This window comes from Hydra vulgaris, chromosome 01 (assembly GCF_038396675.1).
Source record: "Hydra vulgaris chromosome 01, alternate assembly HydraT2T_AEP".
Taxonomy (NCBI): Eukaryota; Metazoa; Cnidaria; class Hydrozoa; order Anthoathecata; family Hydridae; genus Hydra; species Hydra vulgaris.
Window position 1 is genome coordinate 53,734,002 of NC_088920.1, and position 25,386 is coordinate 53,759,387.

At 25.5% G+C, this 25,386-nt stretch overlaps 1 protein-coding gene across 2 annotated transcripts in view; it reads right to left on the bottom strand.

The window, feature by feature from the left end:
* The window catches only part of LOC101237218 (uncharacterized), a 76,633-nt gene that overhangs the window by 32,533 nt on the left and 18,714 nt on the right, over positions 1 to 25,386 (bottom strand). For both annotated transcript variants that reach the window (XR_010635950.1, XM_065788601.1), the window contains exons 2-8: positions 22,878 to 22,934; positions 22,135 to 22,162; positions 17,438 to 17,492; positions 6,613 to 6,764; positions 6,388 to 6,510; positions 4,109 to 4,153; positions 2,848 to 2,965 (exon numbers count right to left, since the gene is read on the bottom strand). Coding sequence is in view for 1 of the 2 variants with exons in the window: in XM_065788601.1 (XP_065644673.1) it covers positions 2,848 to 2,965; positions 4,109 to 4,153; positions 6,388 to 6,510; positions 6,613 to 6,764; positions 17,438 to 17,492; positions 22,135 to 22,162; positions 22,878 to 22,934 (578 nt within the window). In the remaining variant the exon portion in view is untranslated. The remainder of the gene's footprint in view (positions 1 to 2,847; positions 2,966 to 4,108; positions 4,154 to 6,387; positions 6,511 to 6,612; positions 6,765 to 17,437; positions 17,493 to 22,134; positions 22,163 to 22,877; positions 22,935 to 25,386) is intronic.

Here is a 25,386-nt window from a genome sequence, read left to right on the forward strand (position 1 = left end):
AAATTCATTTCCAATAACAGTGCAATCAATTAAGTCAAATTATGGTTAAAAGTATAGTAGGGTTGTCTGTTTGTATTAATCAAATCATAAATGTTTTCATAGTTAAGCCATCTTTGGTTAATAAATATTTATTCTTAAAGTGTTCCAATTAAGGCAACTCTTCCCTACATATATATTGTGAGTCTTTTTTTAGTTCTCTAAAGACCTAAAGTATTTAACTTAAATTAGTATATATGTTTTTAAAATAGTAAATTATGTTTTCACAGCATTTTGCTCCAAACATTGTACACCTATACTACCAGAGAAAAATGTTCATAGAAAAAATTGTGACGGGATTGAAAATACTCAACTCAAAGAGTAAGAATTTTTTTTTTAGTTTTATATTTTAAATATAATTTTAATTTTAAATTCTTGTCAAAATTTGTTTACGCGACACAATGATCGCAAAAAGTGACCAACGGAGCCATCCAGTTACGTAGACCTGGGAGAGGTGAAAATAAAAACAGATTGTAGATGGTGTCATTGAATAGAAATAATAAGAAAATATAAAATGAGTGGTAAGACTTTTGTGAAGTAGAAAAATGAAGTTCGATGCTCGAGGGGCAGGGGAGAAACAACTAACACTCTAGTCACTCTGTTTGTAGATCATATGTAACAAAGAACAAATATTTGATATACTGATTTTAGAGACAGTTCATGTCTACAGGTGTGATGGTGTAGTGTTTTAGTATGTGCCATTTGGTCATCTAGTATGGTCCCGTTATGTTTTCGTTCACTTTCAAATCGGGTGAATAGAAAGCTAAACACACTCATTCCTTGCGCTTAAGGGCTAGCATATCAGAGCCAGACATAAAACCTACAGAATGGATTTCAATTGATCAAATGCACACATTAGTCACCGTAGGCACAAACCATCACTCTTAGCCAAAAGAGCTACTGCCCCGTGCTGGTGTGGAATGATGTGCTATGAAGTGAGATTTTAGATCTGAGCACATAGTCAGTGAGTGCTGATCTAACATGCATTGTGGAACTTCTGAATAAATGTGTGTGTGAGTGTCTGTGTAGTCATTAGGTTATTGAGCGCCATAACCACATCCAGCGAGATAGCCTAATGTCCGTTTTGTCGTTGTGGTGTACATTGGAAAAAGTCAGGGCTCACCAGCCACAAAGAATAAATTTGTTTGTTTATGCGATACAATGATCGCAATAAGTGACCAACAGAACCGTCCAGTTACGTAGACCTGGGAGATGTGAATATAGAAGTAGATTGTAGATAATGTCATCGGGTGAGAATCATGAATGAATCTAAAGACTTTTTTGTAAGAGGAATAAAACTATAGGGCTACAAGGAGAGGGTGAACAATAACTCACACTCTAGTCATCCTAAGCAATTGATAAAACAATGGTCTATGAGTAAACAAGTATATATAAATCCCTAGGTGTATTGATGGCTATCATGACTAAAAATGTCATACAATATAAAATGATAAAATAAGTAAATAAAAAGATGGTAATAAATAATGGTACGGGCAATATAAAAAGTGCAAAAAGTGAATCTCCAGATTATGACGCAACGCACTAACCACCACGCTAGTGTCGATAGTAAATGTCAAAAAAATGTTTATAAACTTCGTATAATTAATGTACTAAACAGTAAAAAATAGGAAACTGATAACTACCTGCGTATCAGCAGAATATTTAAATATCATGTATAAAATAAATATATAATAAAAAGCTACTAAAGCATAAAAATATATGGGTATAAAAAGCAAAAAATAATGGTGCCATGATAACCAATCAGAATTAAGTAGTGGATAATGGTGATCCCCTCCTCAGGAATGCACTGCGATCACCAATGACGTTTTAGAGAATACTTTTTTTAGTTTTATATTTTAAACTAATTCTTGTCAAGAATTTTTTATTGATAAAAACTTTGAAGTTCATCCACAAAGCATTTTTTTTTTAATTACTTTTATATACATTTATTGTTTTTGTGTTCTTTCAATTTATTGTATTTTATTAGAAAATTATTTTCAAATTAGTTTTTTTCCTTCAATAATCTGTCATTAATACTCTATCACAATTATTTTGCTGGAAGAACATCCTATTCTTAAAGAATCCATCTTCCAAAATGTGAAATATGTTTTCTGTGCAAGCCACTGTTAACAAGGAGGGACATTTTTTATGCTTCTCATCTTTAAAAAATATTCTTCCAGTTAAGAATTGGATATTGGCTAAGTAAAGGGGTCATATTATGTTACGCAGTATTAAATTTTACCTGGAGATAAAAGTTCTTAAACTTTCAATAGAGTTAATATATCTGGAATAACATTACTAGCAGTGGCTCTTGAAAGTGTTTCACTACATAATTTAAGGCTTTATCTGAAAACTTAAAGTTTTGGGTAACTGCCCTATCACACATTCAACGCTTGTTTTAAATGCATATATATTAGTTTACATAACAACTGATGGACAATGATTTTTGCTAGACTAGTATCAGACAAAGTCCATCTGCTATTTCAAGCCCTATTATATATAGATTACGATTACACGATAAAATAATTGATATGCAATTTGAGGTGCAAAAGATATTTAATTAAAAAAATAATTTTTGTAATGAATGTTTTAAAATTGTTTTTTGACAAGAAAACTTCATTTTCTTGATTCTTTTCCTTCTTTTAATTATTTTGAAATAAACTTCAAACTTGATAAGTATAAAATAAAGATTTTAAACAATATTTAAAGAACTACAATAACTAAATCCTTTAACAACATTTGAATATTTGTACTTATATATATATATATATGTAATTTTATGTTTGTAAATGTATGTATTTATTTATTTACCTTTTGATAGTTTCATCGAATTTGAAAAAAATCAATATAATGGACAGCATCAGAATAATAGAGATTAATGCGCTTGGTAACAAGAATGCAAACTTTGTAAAAAACTTTTTGGATACACCTAGAATGTATTTTTAAAATTAAAAAAAAAGAAGTCTGTATTATTATTACTTTTATTGTTACTATTTATTATCGTTATTATTATTATCAGCGTGGAAAATAACAGCCGATCAATGGTCAATGACCGCCTCAAATGACTGAAATAGCTATTTTGACCTCCCAAAATAAATTCTTGCCAATCATATATAATAATTGTTGTATTTAGAACACTTTTTCTTTCAACTGTATTTTGTTTTTAACATTTTTTTTTTTAATTCTTATTTTTGCGTAAGTTTTTGTAATTGTTATACATAACTACTTTTTTTTTCATTCAATCTTTTCATTTATTTTTCTTGTAGCTTTTCCTGCCATCTACATCATTGCAACATATCAACATCATCATCATCATTGCAACATTGCATTGCATTGCATCATTGCATTGCATTGCATCATGGCAACATTGCATTGCATCATTGCATCATCATCATCATCAACAACATCATCATCATTGCAACATATGAATTTATTTTTAATAATGGATAAATACATTTTTAAATAAATTTAAAAATACAAATTTTTTTTCTTTTATTAATCAAGAAATCAGACAAAATATATTTAAAATTTTTAGTAAAAACTTTGTTTTATGTTATCATAAGTAATTGTTATATTTACATTTATATATACAAATCGATTTCTTTTAGTACTAAAAATTCAGTTTAACTTTTTTAAATATTTTACAAAAATTGTTTTGATATTTAAAAAAATTCCAAACTAAATTGCTTGGATGGTATCAAAGTTCCTTTTTTAATTGAATGGAAATCTGTGTGCACGAGAGTTGTTTAAAAATATTAACATTAGCTGGTAATTTGAATGTTAGTTATTTGCATTTCCACTTAAAAAATAATTTTGTTTAAAACTATTGTTTTAAAAGGAATAAGAATTTGTTAATTTTCAAGCATTAAATTATTTTTGTATATATAAAATTCAGTCATGAAGAATTACTAAGATTGACCGTCCAAAAAAAAATAATTGACTGTCAATTCCACGTGTTAGCAGGTCAAATTGAGTGCTTGCCTTCGATTTCTTATTTTCCAAGCTGATTATTATTACCATTATTACTATTATTATTATTATTATATAAAAAGATTTTAAAATAATAAGTTACCTTTAAAAACATTTGGGTACTTGATCACTGGTGTAGCAAGAAAACCTTTTAAAAACACTATTTAAGTTTAATCATTTTCAATATTCACTTGAAACTTTTTTAAATATAATATCATGACTATTATGACATAGTAAGTTAAAGATTTTCTAAAAGTTTCCTGGACCTAACTTCTGAGATAAGTTACAAGATTTAGTAAACTGAGAATATTGGAGCTTATCATCAGACAACACCTTTTTACATTCACTTCTTGCAATAATGTTTGTTGTCAAGGGAGTTACTCTTGTGAAAACAGGCTAGGGTTAGTATACGTATACAAAGAAAAACTAAATTTGTAGTTTTAGTCAAGGCTCTCATTTTCCATTTTAGTGTGATTTTTAAGTTTTTAAAATATCTACATACTTTATAATTTATTCAAGCACGTTTAATTCCAAAGAGTTTTAGTAATCAAAGTCATTGTAAAATTTTGATAAGAAAGCTAGAAATTCTATACAATTTTTTTTTTCTCTCAAAATTCACATTAAAAATGAATAAAATCTTTTTGATATTTTAAGCTTGTTTATTGGTATAAATTAGTTTTGTGTTAAATTTAATGTTATCTTTATCAACATTCTGTTATAAAAATATTTGCTATTGTTTAAACATATAAAAGATTAAAACTTTTCATGATGTTACACATATTCTTGAAACTCTTTACTTTGAAATTCTTTAGTTTGAAATTCTATAGTTTAGTTTGAAATTATTTAGTCATGTGAGAATTTTTTTAAATAAAATTTAATTTGTAAAACATGTATTACTTATTATTATTATTATTTTTTTTTTTTTAAATACCACATACATTAGTTACATATTTTTAAAAAATTTATAATTTATGCGTGTACAACTAATTTTTTCTTACTTGTTTGCTCGTATTTAAACATGAGTTTATTAATTATTTTGATTATTTTAAACTAAAAATTTAGTGTAATTTAATTTAATAATTTTTTTATATAAACTAATTAATGAACCCTATTTAAATAAATGTTGAAATATTTATCTTTTATTTAAAAGAATGCCTGCCAAAAGATTATCCCTCAGTCAATGTAATGTACACTCCACTGGGACTACAGCTATATTTATGTACACATTGATGCACTTATTCTATGAAACTTTAAAAAATAAAAATAAATAATAAACATAACTATAAATAAAAAATAATAATAGTTAAAAAATAAAAAACTACTTTCAAATAAAACATTAAAATTAAAAAAGTATCCAACAGAGGGTTTTGATCTGCAAACCTTTTTTGCTGCACCTCTAAATTATAGCAATATAACATCCACAGCATTATGCTAATACGTATTTGCATAAAAAAATTAATGGATTGATTAGAAACGATTATTTTTAAAACATAAAATGTATACAAGCTTATAATTATATCAAAAATATATACAATTATGCTGAAAATTTTTATAAGTTTCTTTAATAAAATTTAAAAAAGCAAAGGGTACTATTTAACTTTTATAAGTTTCTTTAATAAAATTTAAAAAAGGAATGGTACTAATTTATTTTTAATTTATAAATTTTTAATTTGTTAATATGCTTTGAGATTTAGTAAAAAATAACACAAATAAAAGTGATTTGCTAATTGTATGTATATTCTACAATGATGTCACTTTTTATACTGAAACAAATTAAACGCACTTAAGTAAATTATAAAGTATGTAGATTGCGTCAAAAAAAGCGTGTATACTTTAAATCACACTAAAATTGAGAAGGCAAGCTATGAATAAAAAATCGCACTAAAATTGAGAAGGCAAGCTATGAATAAAAAATCACACTAAAATTGAGAAGGCAAGCTATGAATAAAAATACAAAGTTTTTGTTACTGTTCATTTATTATTTTGTTTTACTCAAAATAATTCTCAGGACTTTGGGATCCCTTTAAAAAGAGAAATTTTGATATTATAATTTTTTATAATGCTTAAAGTTTGAAATTTTTTTTTTAATTGTTTGAGCACCCATCCCAGCAAACACATAGTGTTTTTAGACGTATTTTTGATGCATTGCAATCAATTTCAACATTAAAAATACATAGAAAAAAATGTCATTTATTTTCTGGGATACTGCACTAATGATACCTAAACATGACTGGGTTCATACCTGAATATTATTAAAATGTTTTAACTTTAATGGTTATAACATTTAAATAATCCTATGTCACAAATCTAGTTTTTTATAAAAAGTATATAAAATTTAAAATATAACTGGTTAAATAATAATTATGGTACAATAAAACACACCTCCAAAAGCAGGCCCCATTACAATTGCAGAGTTCCAGGCAGCAAACACAAGGGAGACACCTATTGCTTGATTTGTGCTGTCACATATTTCAGCAAATGCTGCTCTTCCTACTACTATGACTCCTTTCATTTACAAAAAAAAAAAAAAATTTAAACAAAAAAATATATATAAAAAAAGGATCTAAAAAAAAGTTTTAAAAAAAGATTAAAAAGTTGAAAATTCACCATTAAACAAGCCCTGCAAAAATCTTGTAACAATTGCCCAATAGATACCAGTGGTAAAACCAAAGGCTAGTGTAGCAACATATGTTAATAAAGCTGAAATAAGTAAAACAGGGCGACGTCCAATCTTATCTGTCAACCAACCCCAGAAATAACTAAAATTTAATTTAACAATACATATAATTACCTCATTATTACTAAAACATCTTTTTTTTTAAATAATTAATGAATTAAAAAAATTAAATTCAAACAATTGTATTTTGCTGTCTTACTTTAGATTATGGGAAATTTAAGAGGGTTTGACAAGCCAGGGTTTAAATTTTTTTATGTTTTAAAAAATAAGTTAGAAAGTAAATTTTATGCTGTTTAAAAATTTTAAACAATTTCTCTAGGTGATAACAATTACTTCATGTCAAAATGATAAAAAAGCTTATGTGAGTCATTATATGTGAACAGTTTCTAATAAAAAACAGTCTGGTACTTTTATATTTGTTAATGTATCAGAAATTACATAATATCCAAAAAAGTTTAAAACTTAGCTGGAAATAGGAACAAATGAAAAAGACTATCATTGTATGTGATATATTTTCCATGTAAGTTTTTCAGAAAGTAAAGATCAACAAGAAAGTAAACATTGATAAACATTTTTTATTATTTATTTAAATACTTTCACTATTCATTCCTTTGCGTAAAATACATAATAATCAAACTAAAATACATAATAATCAAATGTATTTTTAAAAAATTTCCCTCTCAAAAATAACAAAAAAATTATTTTTTGTAAAATTAAAAGTTATTAATTTGATTTAACAAAGTTAATAAAACATTACAAAGCTCATATACTTGATTACATAATTCCACCTAAAAACCAGAAAGGAAAACATACAAATCAACCTCTTACCATAATATAATTAGGCATAAAAAAACATAATTTTAATAGTATTATCAATCATATCAAGTCATTTAAAGCATTGCAAAAGCATTATGCTTTACATGTCACTAGAAAAAAAGAATTTGCCAGAGAAACTTAATTTATCAAAAATGTATGGTATATACAATAAGTGCGCAGTGGGCAAGATATTAAACATGGTGAACAAAATTATTTTGATCCTTTTTTTTTTTTAAACTAAAGCTCTTTAGTAAAAAATGCCCAAAAAATGTAAAAAATAAAAAATAAAAAAAGTAAAAAATCAGTTTGTTTTAAGATTTACTAAATACCAATAACTATTTAACAAACTTTATAAAACTTTTAAAATCACTGATTTATAATTATTTAATTTTAAATAATTCTTCTTTTCGAAACTGTGGAGACTGAATAACAAACTCTTTATATGCTTTTATTGGTGTTAATATAAACATATATCTTGGTGAACAAAAGTAATATAGCAACTCGACGCCATTAGCTCTCATCTGGTGCAATGAACTTTAAAAAAAAAATTGATAAACTTAAACTTACTTAACGCACTTAAGAAAAAATGAAAATGTATAACGTTTTAAACAAGTCAATAGATTATTTATCATATCTATATATAATATATTTTGTTATTTTTAATCTCTTAGCCGTACATTCTGAATAAATAATATTAAAATGTTTTTATTAATATAAAGTCTACTGAGTTCTAAAGGTACTATGCAAATAATAAACAAGCACTTTTCATTTGTTAGACCTTGTTCACTGTTTTCATTTTAACTTACCTGTTTGTAAACACTATGTCCTGTAGCATCATCAAACCCAGCCTTGCATCTAAACATCAGTTTAGTTAATTCCTTAAGCATTGCGATTACCACAGAAGCTTGTACATCATACAGTCTTTAAAGAGTATATTTTAGAAGATCTTTTTGCTACTGAATAGTCATCTATATGAATGTTCTTAGGATAGTTGTGGCAGACTTTTTCTTCAGCATCATTTCTTATAAGTTGGTATGCTGATTTTGGTATATCACCATCAATAATAAATGTCAGTCATCAGGTGAATATTTCTTAGTAGCTTCAATGGGATTTTTATTTCAAATTTCAGCAATAACAGCAGCTTCAATGGGGTTTCAGCAACTTTTGTGGCAGTCTCAGACTTAAACTCACTTTTTAATTTCAATTTTGTATGAAGTAATTCGGGACTAGATAAACTATTGATATTGTTAAGCATTCTTTTTTACGTTCTGTTACGAGCTTTTCCAAAAGAGCAACATGGTTTCCCAACTTTATTAACTGATGGTGTAGCATTTAACAAAGTCAAGGCATATTGAAAATCTTGAGCTACCTAATTTTCATTACTTTACTCAAAATGAGTATCATTATTGTTTGAAGCACTTTTTACAATATATTATTATAAAGTTTTTGCATTCAGAATCCTCTGATTTGATATCTACAGAAACTAGAAGAGTTAATATTGATGACAAGAATGATATATCAATTGGAATTAGTTTACTTTATCGTATAAGTCCATGAATGTTACCTATTTTCATAATATTACTAAACAAAACAAAAAAATTATTAGGTTAACAGTACAATTTGCATTGAATTAAATAACAAACAAAATAACATTTATTTTTGTTTTGAAGAAAAAAAAGTCCATTTCAAGCAACTATGTGACACTTTTTGAACAAAATAAAAGTATTAAATGCTACAGATTTACCTTGTTATTTTAAAGCCAGTTTATATGTGAATTATAAATGCTGGTCTTTACTTTATATTTTTTTCGTAAAGCTATTCTGTTTAATAGTTTAAATATATAAACTAATTCTGTATGCTCATAGAACCTTAAAAGTTACTGTTTACTACAGCTATGCACAAAAATTAAAAATTTCACACCTTTTTTTTTTCATTTTACATGAAACCGCAACTGATTTTTGTGGTTTTAAAAGATACTATTATACTCAAAACAGTTTTTAATATAGTAAAATAAAGTATTACGAATATATTTTATTATATGTTTTTAAATATAATAAATTTTTTTTTTAAAGTTTTGTTCATCATCTGTCCCACTGTGGAATGCTTCAAACAAAATGAAATTTGTCATGAAAACTATATGTACTTTCACAATGTTTGATTATTTAATAATATTATCTGATATTTTTTAATTTAGTTTTTGTGATTTGCTATGATCTTTAACTTTTTTATAAGTTCAAATAAAAAAAGTTTGTTTTATTTTTATTTCCTTTAAAATATTTTGTTTTCATTTACCGTGAAATCAAATTTATTTGCATTATTTCTTACTAAATCTAAAAAAAATTTTAAAAATAATATTTTCAGTTTTAAAATTTATTAGAAGAACTTGTTTTTAACAAACATCAGTATAATTTTTAAATTTACATATTTTACATTTATAACAATATTATTTTCGTTTTTAAAATAAAATAAATAGGAGTTAGACTTTTAAAGCCTTTACTTATTGTGTTATTTTTATTTGGCTATTATACGTTTTCTTCTACATAAAAATTATTTGCAAAAGCAAAAACCCAAACATAACGTTTATAACTCGAGTTAAAGTTATTTATTAATTTATAGCTATTTTATTTAAAGAAAAAAGGCGTCAAAAATTCAAGAGTTTTTTACTAATATCTTGATAAATAACTTGTTTTGGAAAGTTAATTAACATGAAACTTATTTTTTAATGATTATTTACAATATGAACACAACTTGTGTTGGGACTTTAATAATTCTTGTAACATGCTAAAATATGTGACTAAAAATAATAAGACACTTCTGCATATTAGCTCATTAAGAGTTGTTAAGAAAAAGAACTTTACTTGCGGAAAGCACAGGTGCTTTATGCTAGGAAAATGGAAGCACCCAGTAATGCAAAAACTGGTCGCAGAAATTTGATTTAATAGTTAATATTTATTACATATTGTTTATTACCTAACAGATATACCTAAATAATATTACAGAATAGCTTATCTATTTATTAGTGGTAAATTATATGAATTTGTGGTGAGGTTTCAATGCAAATTCATATCATAATTCACACTTTTACAAGAATATTGTTTAGATTAAAATTTAACATGGCAGTCATGTATTTGAACTTATTAAGGTGTGCATGTTTTAAAATGTGATAAAGTAAAATATCGAAATGCAAAAAGCTACTGATCGGATTTAAACTTAAAATTTGATTTGTCCTATAGGCATTAAAGAGTAAATACCTGAAGTTTCATTTAAAGTAAAACAATAGCAAAGTAAAACAGTCAATTCCTTGCAAACAAATAGTGAATTTTGTAAGTGTAGTAAAAAAGATAAAGCAAAGACAGCACAATATTTTATTAATGCTGAAATATCACTAAAGAAAAAGAAAAAAAAAAAAGAAACCATGTGTACATAATAATTCAAAGATATTAAAAAAAAGCAGAGTTAAATTCATCAAAAATCCCAGAAAAACTGTAATTAAATCATCACTAAAAGACTTTAAAAAAGTTGAGCGTTTTCTTAAGAAACACCCAAAAATACCAATAAGAAAATTAACTATTTTAGTGTTTAGAATTTATATATATATATATATATATATATATATACATAAATATATATATATATATATATATATATATATATATATATATATATATATATATATATATATATATATATATATATATATATATATATATATATATATATATATATATACACACAATGAAAAATGTATGTCAAGCAAAATCTCAACTTCAAAAAAAATTTTTTTATGTATTTCTTTAAAGGTTTGTAAGAAATTAGTACAAAATATATTTAACACTAGAGGCCTTTCAATGTTTCATCAGTAGTGTTAGTTTAAGTGCTGCTATGTACAAATTTATTTATTTTTTGTTACAAAAGTGTTTTTTAATCAATTAATGTATTGTTGCTATTAGTTACCATTGTCTAATACTTTTTAAAACAGAAAGTGTTAGTTAAAAGTATCATGTTTTTGTTTATGCAAATGACTTTCATAAGATAATAAATTTTTATCACTTTTAAGTTCCAGAAATACAAAAAGCTGGAAAAATGGTTCCATTATTTTTTTATTTATACGTTGGCAATCATATACATGATTGTCAAACCTGTCTGTTGAATGGCCAGTTCTGCAACTTGAAATATGACCATTAGTGCGATTTCTCAAATTGTTTGTTTTTCCAGTATACGTTGATTGACCATTACAAGACAAACATTTTAGATAATAAATGACATTCTTGCTGCTACAAGTAATGTGACTTTTAATGTTCCAAATAGTACCGTTGGAAGTTACGAAATTATTTACCTCTTGTAGGTAAAATAAACAAATTTTGCAACGACTATCATTACATTTAAAAATTCCTATCTTTTTGTTATTAGATGTTGTGGAATTAAATTTAGCGGAAGTAAGTTGTCTCAGTAAATTTGGTGGTTGTTTGTAAGCCATTACAGGATTTATGTTAGAAAATATTTTTTGTATTCTTTCACTGGTAAACTGAGTAGAAGTTTGGTTTTAGTTAATATAGGTTGGCAATTTAGGTTGCTGTAAAATGTAGTGACTAAAGGAACGACTTCATTAGGTTTCTTTTGTTGAGCTGGTCCTTGTAGTTTTGCATTATGAAATGCTTTTTCAATAACAATGTCTGGATAATTACATTCTTTCAGCCATAATTTAAGCTCTGCTAAACGCAGGTTTTCGGTGATATAATCAGATGTAAATACAATTATTCTTTTTGTAAGACTATAAGGGATGTTCTTTTTGGTGTGGTAAGGATGATGACTGTTAAAATTAAGATAATCGTGTGTGTTTGTTTTTTTATAAAATATGTCAGTTTTGATATATTTGTTATTTTGAAGAATAACAGAAATGTCTAAAAAATTAATTATATTATAAATATTTCCTTTTTCAACTAATTCAATGCCATAGTTAATTGTGAAGGTAATTGAATTGTTTAATTCGGCGAGTGACAATTTAAATTTGTTTATATCCAAGTGTTTAGGCCATATGTTAAAACCATCATCAACATATCTAAAGTAGAACTGTTCAATAGTATGAACCTCGTCATTCGAAAAAAATCTTGGTAGAATTTTTGGAAAAAGTATTGTTTCTTCTAAGAAACCTATCGAAAGACATGCATAGTCTGGTGCAAAGTCTGTACCCATGGCTGTACCTGTGATTTGGTGAAATAATTGATTATCAAAGAGGAAATTATTGTTTTTTAAAATAAATGATGCTGATTCTATAATGAAATTGGTAGTAATTCGTTCGGGTACTACGTCACATTTAAGCCAATTTCTGCACGTAATTCTATCTCCTATTGTACGGAAGCAAAAAACTTATATAAAAGATGATTGGGACTTCTTAAGAAAAATTCCAAGAAAAGTAGAGCTAGATAGTATTATACTAACATGTGACATTGTTAACCTTTACACTACAATTCCCCACAACCTTGGTTTAGAAGCATTAAAATTTTGGGTTGAAAAACATAAAAAACTAATACCTGTTATTGAAAAAGCATTTCATAATGCAAAACTACAAGGACCAGCTCAACAAAAGAAACCTAATGAAGTCGTTCCTTTAGTCACTACATTTTACAGCAACCTAAATTGCCAACCTATATTAACTAAAACCAAACTTTTACTCAGTTTATCCACCAGTGAAAGAATACAAAAAATATTTTCTAACATAAATCCTGTAATAGCTTACAAACAACCACCAAATTTACTGAGACAACTTACTTCCGCTAAATTTAATTCCACAACATCTAATAACAAAAAGATAGGAATTTTTAAATGTAATGATAGTCGTTGCAAAATTTGTTTATTTTACCTACAAGAGGTAAATAATTTCGTAACTTCCAACGGTACTATTTGGAATATTAAAAGTCACATTACTTGTAGCAGCAAGAATGTCATTTATTATCTAAAATGTTTGTCTTGTAATGGTCAATCAACGTATACTGGAAAAACAAACAATTTGAGAAATCGCACTAATGGTCATATTTCAAGTTGCAGAACTGGCCATTCAACAGACAGGTTTGACAATCATGTATATGATTGCCAACGTATAAATAAAAAAATAATGGAACCATTTTTCCAGCTTTTTGTATTTCTGGAACTTAAAAGTGATAAAAATTTATTATCTTATGAAAGTCATTTGCATAAACAAAAACATGATACTTTTAACTAACACTTTCTGTTTTAAAAAATATTAGACAATGGTAACTAATAGCAACAATACATTAATTGATTAAAAAACACTTTTGTAACAAAAAATAAATAAATTTGTACATAGCAGCACCTAAACTAACACTACTGATGAAACATTGAAAGGCCTCTAGTGTTAAATATATTTTGTACTAATTTCTTACAAACCTTTAAAGAAATACATAAAAAAAATTTTTTTGAAGTTGAGATTTTGCTTGACATACATTTTTCATTGTATATATATATATATATATATATATATATATATATATATATATATATATATATATATATATATATATATATATATATGTATGTATGTATATATATATGTATATATATATATATATATACATATATACAAACAACCACTACTAGAGTTAGAAGTTACTGGAAGACTCTTCACTCTTTAAAGCAGCGCCCATTATAGTATGAGAAAGAGAAGCAACATTATAATGATGCAACGATGGTTGAAAGTTGCAAGAGCAGGTCGAACTATGTTTTACACCTTATCTAATAGAGAAAGGGCATTATTCAAAGATCCGCTCTAGATATGGCAACAGTATTCAATATATATATATATATATATATATATATATATATATATATATATATATATATATATATATATATATATATATATATATATATATATTGTATTTATTTTAAAGCAATGTCCTGTAAGAACAACTATTAGCCAATCAGAAACCAATAAATATTGTTATCACCAATCGCGTTGTTGCAGTTATCCAAACTAAACAATTGTAAAAGCTGACGGAAAAATATTTTTTAATACCAAACATCATTATTTATAAAACTTTTAAGCAAGTTTTCTCAAAATGCTACCAACAAACGATTTAAATTTTTACAGTTATAGAATATGTAAATAGACTACTTTCAAAATCAAAACAAAAATATCATATGATACAACATAAGGCCTTAGGTAGCCTTCAGGGTACACAGTATTCTATAGTTAACATAATCAAGAACCTTTGCCTTTACCTTGTCTTTACATTGTATTTCAATACCGGTTTTAACCCACTGCTGCTGAACTTCAATAACAACTATTTCTGCCACAGCACTATTACAACTGCTGTGCTTTTTGTGCTTCATTAGTCCATTGTTCAAATAAAAGAACAAACAAATAACATCTTCTTTTCATAAACAAGACAAATTTTTTAATTTGTAAAACCATTTTATTAATAAAAAACAATATATATTTAGACACTAGTCATCTTCAATTAAAATTAAATATTTGAAATTTGTTAAAATAGCTATAAAGGAGTTGAAAAAGAATACAAAATTTATTTATTCTTGTACAAAATGATAATAATATAATTACAAAAATACAATAAAATCAATTAAAAAGTTTATTATGTCATACTAAAGAAATAGGAAATAACAAAAGAATAGGTTAAAAAGATACACAGTATGTATAGAATGTAGTAGCTAAACAGAAAGTTTCATTTGGACATGGTTAACCTGTTTATTCATACCAGGTTTTAACCATTCTATGAACATTCTTTCTTTAAGTTTTAACTCAAATTTTTTAGATGCTAAAAATAAAACAGAAAAACAATTATCACTTATTTGCATAAAACAATTTTCATTAGCATGGAGACACTTATAAATATGAGACTTTTTGTCCCAATCGTAATGTTCAAATATCCGTGTGTTGAGAAGTAGTTTTGTCTATGTAACAGAAGTTTGCAGGATGCACATACAAATTTATAGACCACCAACGATATATTTCATAATATTATGTAAATGGTATTGATAAAACTATTAATGATAACATAAAATTCAAACAACTTAAGAAAGATGTTACCATAAATAGAGAAGCACAACTTCAAAATTTTTTTGAGGAAACTAAAAGCAAAAGGTCTTTTCAATGATTCTACATATAACCAAAATTATCTGTCTGGCTCCCATCCTGCTTGTATCTATGGACTTCCAAAGATGCATAAATTAGATTCTTCTGAAACTACGATAAACTTTTGACCTATTTTATCATCTAATGAAATCTATAATTACCAACTAGCCAAATTTCTTAAAGATTTATTATCACCATTAATAAACACTGAACTTTGTTTCATTTTCCTTCGTTAAAGAAACAGGTCAAGTTAATCTCCACAAATATTTTTTATGTAACCAGCTTATATACCCATGTTCCGCTTCAAGAAACCATTGATATTGCAGTTAATTTAATTTTGCTCCATAATAAAAACATTAAAATTACTAAAAATGATTTAAAAAACTATTCCGATTAACACAGCTAACACATTTTCTTTTTAAAGGACAACCTTATGATCAAATCGATGGTGTACCAATGGGCTCTCCACTAGCACCTGTTCTTGCCAATTTGTTCATGAGTCATTTTAAAAATAAATGGATTAAAAAATTAAATGGTGTAAAACCAGTTTTCTACAAAAGATATGTTGATGACATTTGTGCTGCTTTCTAGTTAGAAAATAATGCACATCTTTTTCTTAGATATATAAATAGTAGACATAATTCTATTTCTTTTACGATGGAACAAGAATTAAATTCAAAAATATCTCTTTTAGACATAAATCTACACAAAATTAATTCTTCAGTTACTACTATTGTTTTTCATAATAAAAAAAACCTATTCTTGTCTCCACACTAACTTTTATAGTTTTGCTCAATTTTCATACAGCTAATCTAATCAAATGCTTAATCGATTTAAAATTAATAGTACTAAACTTGGGTTTCACTCTGACATAAACAACCTTTTTAAAGTATTTCAAAGAAACATATACCCATCTTAGCAAAAATAAATAACTCTTACTTAAACAAGACTAATGCAAATACTCCACCACAACCAAAAATCAAAGGATCTTTACTTATTTTAAACTACCTTTTTTCGGAAAAATATTTGATTCAACTAAAAAAAGACTGTAAATGTTCAATTAGTATTTACCTCACTAAAAATTACTAAATTCTCTTCTTCTAGATCCTATTCCTCTACAGTTCAAAACATTCGTGGTCTATAAACTCGTATGTGCATGACGTAACTCCAGTTACATAGACGAAACTATTCGCTATCTCAAGACGCGGATATTTGAACATAATAGGAGGGACAAAAAGTCTCATATCTAGAAGCATCTTCATGCTAATAAAAATTGTTTCATGCAAATAAGTGATAATTGTTTTTCTGTTTTAGATTTGGCATAAACTCGAGTTAAAACTAAAAAGTAAAAAGGAAGTAAGTTTATAGAACCTCTTTATATATATATATATATATATATATATATATATATATATATATATATATATATATATATATATATATATATATATATATATATACATATATATATATATATATATATATATATATATATATATATATATATATATATATACATATATATATATATATATATATATCTTATACTGCTGATTTAGGTGAGCAGTCTGATGTACCCCCGTGCCCAGGCGGTACCGCCATCCAAATTATTTTTCCTTCAATAGCCCCAATATATATATATATATTTAACATCTTCACGTATTTATATTTACGTGTGTATATATATATATACATATATATATATATATATATATATATATATATATATATATATATATATATATATATATATATATATATTAGAATACTTTATGGATTACCATTCCAGAACACATTAAATAAACAGCAATGAACACAAGATTATTTACCCTCCAAGAAAGCGCCCAACAAACAATGAAGAGGCGATCATACCAGCGTAATATCCTGCAACAATAAATAATGAAGTTTTTTTTTCTTTTTCATATTGATAAAACCTAAATTTTTATAAATATAAAGTACAAAAAAAAACAAGTTCATGCCGGCAATATTATTTGGTGTTGGATTCTGATTTTAGGGCATAGCAGAGTATGTAACTATTGTACTCACACAACATCTTTACTCATACTTCCTCTTACACACACTTCTGCACATTTAATTTAACACTGTCCTAATATATTTTTCAAAATTTGATTTTCAACATTTCAACATTTTCTATTCATTTTTTCTGACAAATGTTTAAAATAGTAATATGACAATAGATTTTTAAAATTTAACTTGTATTGTTTAAAAACTATTTTAAAAAACTATATTAAAAAAAGCAAGTTAAAAAAATGTTTAAAAAAAGCTTAATCAGCATTGTTAATAAAATTATATCAACAATAAAAATTGATAACTTTTATTTTAGATATTTTTTATAATTTTTTTAAACAATTATTACTTTATATTTCTCAAAATAAAAAATTAAAAAAATTAAAACACACATACAACCCTTCCCAGGAAGAAATAAGTTATTATTGGCATTTTTATCAAAATGGTATACAATATATCACATAACAACTTTTAAAAAATGTCAAGTAATCTGAACCGCATGCGATACTTTAAAAATAGTGAGTGCAATGGAATGCGGAAGTATTTTTTCTAAATTTGTGGCAAAAATTTTTCATATATATTAAAAATAATACGTAAAATATGTTATATTTTTAAAAAAATGTTGAATTTTTCATATATTAAAAATAATGCTTAAAATATGTTTTCTTATTTTTAGATTGACTGTTACTTTTCAATAACAAAACAAATTATATGTCAAAAAATTTAAGAAAAATAAATCTATTAGGCACTTGTATCTGTCAGATAAAAATATTAAAGGTTTAAACACTTTTATCTATCAGAATGTCATGATATTATTTTATTGCTAGAATTATAAACAATTTTAAAAATATAAACTCTAAAAGTGCAAAATATTTTGCACTATTATCTTGATTTCATCATATTTTAATTTGCAATGAAAATATGATGAAATAGATATGATATTCTAATGAAAATAAAAAGTAAATAAAAGAGAAAACAAAAAGAGTAGTAGGAAAATAAAATTTATTAAATATATTTATTATTTATTTATTATTTACAACTAATTAATATATTATTTAGTTCTTTTTTTTACTCTTTATACAGAGAACAAGGGTTAAAAAAAAGACACAACAAGATCAAAAGTCAAGGTAACAAGGGACAAATCTGAGATACGTTTTTCAATAAACATTTCATTAATACATTGAACTGGGTAAACATCTGAAGTAGTGTCAATGTTGACTTTATACTCTGCGTCTCAAATTGATACAATATGAAACAAGATGGGAACTTAAAATAATATAGTTTCAAACTAATACAAAGCACGATTTTTTTTTAATGAAAAAAAAAAAAAAAAATGGTACAAAATGATAGTCATGGATTACTATGTCAAATAGAATTTTCAAGAAGATGCAAGAAAATTCAGATTATTAATGCAAGTCTATGTATTGATTATTTTACAGGTACATGTTTTTTGCTCTTATTTTTATAAGTCCATCTCTTAAAAAATAAAAAGATTTAAGCAGTTAGGCCTGGTTACTAGGCAACTAGAAAAATCCATAATTGTGAAAATGTACTTTCAAAAACTGCAGTTTCTTGCATGCCAAAAAAAGAAACACAAAAGATAATATATCTTTACAGAGGCATGCATGTTAAGCTTTCCTACGAAACAAGAGCAGCTTTTTGACTTCTATGACCATAAGTATTTTATTTCAGGCAACTTAGTCACGGCCATTTGCAAGTTTTATTATAATAATCATTGAGGAAAAAACTAAGTTTTAAAAACAAAAAAAAGCAAAACTAACAAAATAGAAAATAAAAAGAAACATAAATAGAAAAAAATATAAAAAAATTAATAATTTCAATAATTTGTGTACTGTTATTATTTTCGTTTTTTTAGAGTGGTTGTTATTTTCAGCAACAAAATTAGATAAGGCAAAGCAAAAAAAACAGTTTTAAAAGAATGATTTTCCTATATAGTTTTTTTTTAAAGAGGAAATCAAAAATATAAATTGCAATGTGTTTATAAAATATATTTCTATAATTTTAATGTAACAATTATATACTGTCCCTTTATGAAAATGTTTATGTAATGCATGCATATACTTTTTGTATTATATAATTATATTTATTTATACACACAGTTAGCATATTTGGAAAAAGCGTTGATCTTAAACAGACAAATGTGTGTGGTTCGAGACCAACCTAACACCAGGCCTTGATATATATATATATATATATATATATATATATATATATATATATATATATATATATATATATATATATATATATATATATATATATATATATATATATATATATCAGGCCTTGCTAAGAAGCGTTAAGCAGCTCGCATTTTGCTTACGAAAAGGCGATTTGCCTACGCGTTCAGCAGTTTTGCGCTACGCAAAAACTTTTATCTTTTAGAATATTTAAATTATCTTTTGATTATCGTTAACGTGACGTTTATTCAGAAGAAATAAAGTCGTAAGTAAAAGCATTTAACTGCAATTGTAAACTAATAGATTTTTTTGTTAAAGAAACAGTTTTTTCATAATTTTTTTTTTGTTATTAAAAATTAGTTAAAAAAAATAAAGTGTTTTAAATTTTATCTTAAGGAATTAAATATATAAATTCCATTTAAATATAAAAATTATTTTTAGTCATAATAGTTTAAAAAAATGCACGATTTATTTTGATGTAAATATTTTATTTATTAGATATTTTGTTTATTGTTAATTCAATAACGTAAAGTTTTAATGACGTTCGTTTAAATTATGAAAATAAATTATGATCACGAATATGTTATCGGTAACTGATAAATAACAAAAAAAACTCTTTATTGTTTAAAAACATTAAAAATAGTTCACTAATTAAATAAGAAAAAATTTATTAACAGTTAATAAAATAACCAAAAACCAAATCATAAGAAAATAAACAAACATTATTTTACGTTTCATGAAAAAAATATTTTTTTCAAAATAAAGTTTAGTTCATATTTGAAAAAAATATTAAAAATGATTTTTTAAATAAGAACTTAGATTTTATTTGTAACTTTTGTTGTGAGAAAAAAACAAACTGTTTGTATGATTTTTAACGCATTAATAAAATAACTTTAATTGCAATGCGGTACTTGTAAAGACGCTAGTGATGCAATATAACTTCTAACGATGCAAAATATATTTGCTGAGTTGAGTTACTTAAAAATGCGTTACGCGTTTTCGCTACACAGCGAAATCTCATAACAAGGCCTGTAGCACCTAAATTTTAGAAATTTTTTATAAGAAGCATGTCTCCGCTAAAAGATTAGGGATAAAAAACGTACAGGAAAAGAAAGGTGATATGAAACAATTAAGGCTATATGTAGGCAGCATTGCCTAAATGAAGCTTAAAAACTATGTATATGTGTGTGCACCTTAGTTAGAAAATACACTGAAAGGCTTAAATCCTATAAGAAATCTGAATGTGATGAGATGTGTACCATTCAAAAACATACAACAAAAAGATTTTTTATATACAAATTAGAAAAAATAAATGGTTACAAACAGTAAATGGGAATAAAAAAAATCAGGCAGTCAAAGGAATCGAACGACAGACATTCCAAGTCTGAAAATAATGCCTTATCCAAATAAGCTAATGTGACCATATTCAAATAAATATAATTATATAATACAAAAAATTATACATAAAAGTATACATATGCATTACTTAGACATTTTCCTATAGGGACAATATACTTGTTACATTAAAATTACACAAACATATTTTACAAACAGACGGGAATTTATATTTTCGCTTTTCTCTTTAAAAAAAATAAAATATGGGAAAATTATTCTTTTTAATTTCAACTTAAAATCGTTTTTTTTTTGCTTTGACTTATCAAATTTCGTTACTGAAAATAACAACTACTCTGAAGAAACAAAAATAAAAACAGTACACAAATCATTTAAACTATGAATTTTTTTCTTATTTTTAAGTTTATTTTAATTTTCTTTTTTGTTAGTTTTGCTATTGAAACTTTTTTTAGCAACAATTAAAATAATAAAACTTGCAAATGGCCATGATCAAGTTGTCTAAAATAAAATACTCATGCGTGGACATACAAATGCACACGTTTCCTGGGAAGGCTTCCATTTGGTTTCACACTGTTTCTGAGCTTCCACACATTTAAAAAAAAACATTTTTTGCATTTAGAACCTCAGAAATAGATAAAAAATGCTTTATTAATTGAAAGGCTAATGCTCATGTCAAAAAAAAGCAAGCAATTTATGAAGTGATTGCTTAACGGATTTTCAAGGATTTTATATTTGCAATAAAATGTATCTTTAGAATTTATTGCAAACCAATCAAAAATAACTAATTTTATTGCAAACTAATCAAAAATAACTAAATGTTGAACTATATTAAGCAATAAAATTTCTTTAAAAAAAATTAAATAGTATTTTTGTTTTGGATTAAGGCGCAAAAACATGCTAAATGATAATAGCATTATTATATGGTAAAAATTTTTAAAACAAACCTCTCTCTTTTTCATTATATCCAAAACTCTAAAAATAATAAAAACAAGACAAATAATTATTTTAAATATAAATATATATTATAAAAATAAACAAGATAAAAACAGAAAAGAGTTTCATTAAAAAAACAGGATTGCAACATTTTCCTTCCTCTTTGGTCACTGTCTAAATTTTAGATTCACTTGGACATAAAACTTTTCTATAACATTTATTGCATGTACTGAATTCCCTATTTGACCATTTTATGTATTTAAAATAAGTCCAAAAGATTTTAGCATATCTCGGCATACTTCAATTTTATTTTTTCTTCCAGTTACATTAAACTTGTCAAAGTTAATCAGTGTTTGTCAAAACACTGGCTTCTTCTTCGAAAACACTGGCTTCTTCGAAAACACTGGCTTCTTCTTCGAAAACACTGGCTTCTTCTTCGAAAACACTGGCTTCTTCGAAGTTCTATAGAATTTAAAATGCCAAAAAAAGCGTTTTGATTTTTAAAAATTTTAGCATTTTGATTTTTAAAAATTTTACAATGTTGAAAAAGCATTTAAAGTGTTGTTTTGTATCATTATTATCTCTTGCCCATTGTTATCAGTTATCATTTGAAATCAATAGTTAAATATCATTTGAAATCAATTGTCATTTGTCATCAATATGTAATTTGCTATAAATTGTTTATTTTCATCAATATTGATGACAACTGAGTTAAGTTTTATGTCATTTGGATTCAGAATGTAAAAACACTTACAGCAACCATAGCAGGTAAGTAAGAAAATGGTGTAGTTAAGGTGAGTTGAGTTGAAAACTAAAAAAAATTAAATACATTTCTTCAAACATTATAAGCTAAACATCTTAATTATAAACTTAGATATATTATATATAAGATAAAACTAGATATATATAAGATAATAAAACAATTAGGGCTGACATTAAACTATTAGAATTAACATTAAAAAATTTTATCACAAAGATTTTTTGTAATTGCCTTATTCACAATAATGTAAGTTTCATAACACCATTTTAGACAATTTCATGTGTACATGTTCGCATTATATAAAAAGAATGGATGTTTTCATGTGTGAAAACATCCAATTTTTTTATTAAATTTAACCCAAAGTCTCAGATTTTGTTGATTTTTACACCACTAAAAGATTTTAAGTCATAAACATCCACAAAATTTCATCACCTAATTCCAAACAGTTTCAAAAAATATAACTACTTAAAGTTTTTATAAACCAACAAAAATCATTTTAAAAAATGGTTTTAGTCCTTGTTTCACTACTATGTGAATGGAAAGCTGAAAATATGTTATTTTGAGGTAAGGAATCTATTAAAACAATTTCAAATATTTAAAAATAAACATAACATCTGCAACCTTTATTGAAATTTTCCTAGGGCAAGTTTTTTTTTTTTTTTTTTTATAGATGTTGTTCTGAATAGTTTAGTTAGAGTTGTTACAAAAAATCAGAGTGTTCTTTTCTAAAGCAGAAAAAACATGGTCAAATTTACATAAATTTGTTACTTATAAAACTGGTATTATGAAAAATCAAAGGAAAAAAAAAGGTAGGTCTCTTAGGTACTTAATACACAGAAGATAATGTTTATTAATTTTTGGAAAATTTTCCAACCACCCTGAGCTTATTAAGACATCCTTCCTTGTTTATTATATTTTACTTATGAACAAAAAACTGTATCTTGAAACTTAAAAAAAAAATTTAAGTTATTATTTTCTAATTTTTGAGACCAGTTTAGGTCTTAAAAAATTTGGAAAATATAAACTTTTTTATACAAATTAAAAAAAAAAAATTCCTACCCTCCTTTTTATAAAAACCCCCCTTACTTTTTATATCCCCTCATTTATTACATTTAAAAAAAAACTTGATTTGTCTATTGATTGAAAGAGTTTAACAAGTTTATTATGCTAAATTTTGAGTGCAAGTGACCAGTATGTTCTATAATCTCACCTATTGCTGTGAGAACTGTTTTCTTTAAAATATTTTTAAGTAAAAAAACAAACACAGTTAGATTGTTTATATCTGCTTCATATTCATATTCAGAATGTAATAATCATTTTGACTATGAATTACCTTTTAATTTTATAAACTATTAAATGCTAAATTAAATTAAACAAAAATGTTTTATAATATAAAACATGTTGTAACACGTATAATGTAGAAAGTGATAAAAAAATAAAATGCAGAAAATGATGGTTAACAACTTTATTAAATATTTTTACCAATAATCATCTCAAGCAATTGTTGGCCAATGGCCAATAGAAAAAAAACTGTTTATTATTCATTAAAATTAATTTAGTAAGTCAAAACTTGTTTAGTATAGTAATAAAATATTTAGAAACATTAAATAGAAAAGTCATATTATGATTCTAATTCTCCTCATTAAATTTTGCTACTAGTGATGTACATATGACATTTTATTTCTGTTTTAGGGAAGGCTGCAATCTTATTAATTGTGATAACTTTTGAAAGAAAATTGAGCCTGTACATCTACATTTTTATAATTCAACTCATTTCTGGTAAAATTTGAACAAATTTTTTAAATTTAGGATCAACTTTTATAAAACAACCAAAAAAACAACAAAAAGCAATTTAACAACAGCTTAAGGAACAATTTGATATGGTCAAAGCTGTTTCAGTTTGATTACTCTCAAGTAATTTTTTTTTTTAATGTAAATTCACCTCCTCAAGGCCGAGAAGGCCACTATAGACAAGGAGACTATTTAATTGTGGTTACAACACTCTCTCAACTCCAAAACAAACCTTGACGAACAAGGCAGCTGTGCGAAGAAACAAGTTGAGCACCATACAACCAGGGACATGATGGGGATCGAATTTGAAACTTGTAAAGCGAGCGCTATACGAAACTTGTGAAGCGAGCGCTCTCACTTGTGAAGCAAGCGCTCTACTACTACACCATTACAGCATAAGTTACTCTCAGGTGCTTTTTGTTTTCCTTTTTTTTAACATCTTCGCTTCCAACAAGGCTGCAAGCAACCATTATAAGAGTTGGAAGTTACAGGAAGAGAAAAGATAAAGTTTGTAGAGCAAGATAATAATTGACAGATGACTTAAAAGATTGCAAATTATATGAATCAGGAAAGCAAGATGAAGGAAGCGAATAAGAGTTTTTGGAGCATTTAAGAACAGTCACAGAAAAAGGATGAGACTAAATTGAATGACAAGTAACACTAGAATGAATTTTAGGTGATGGCAGGAAGACGCTGGCTCTTTAGAGCAGCT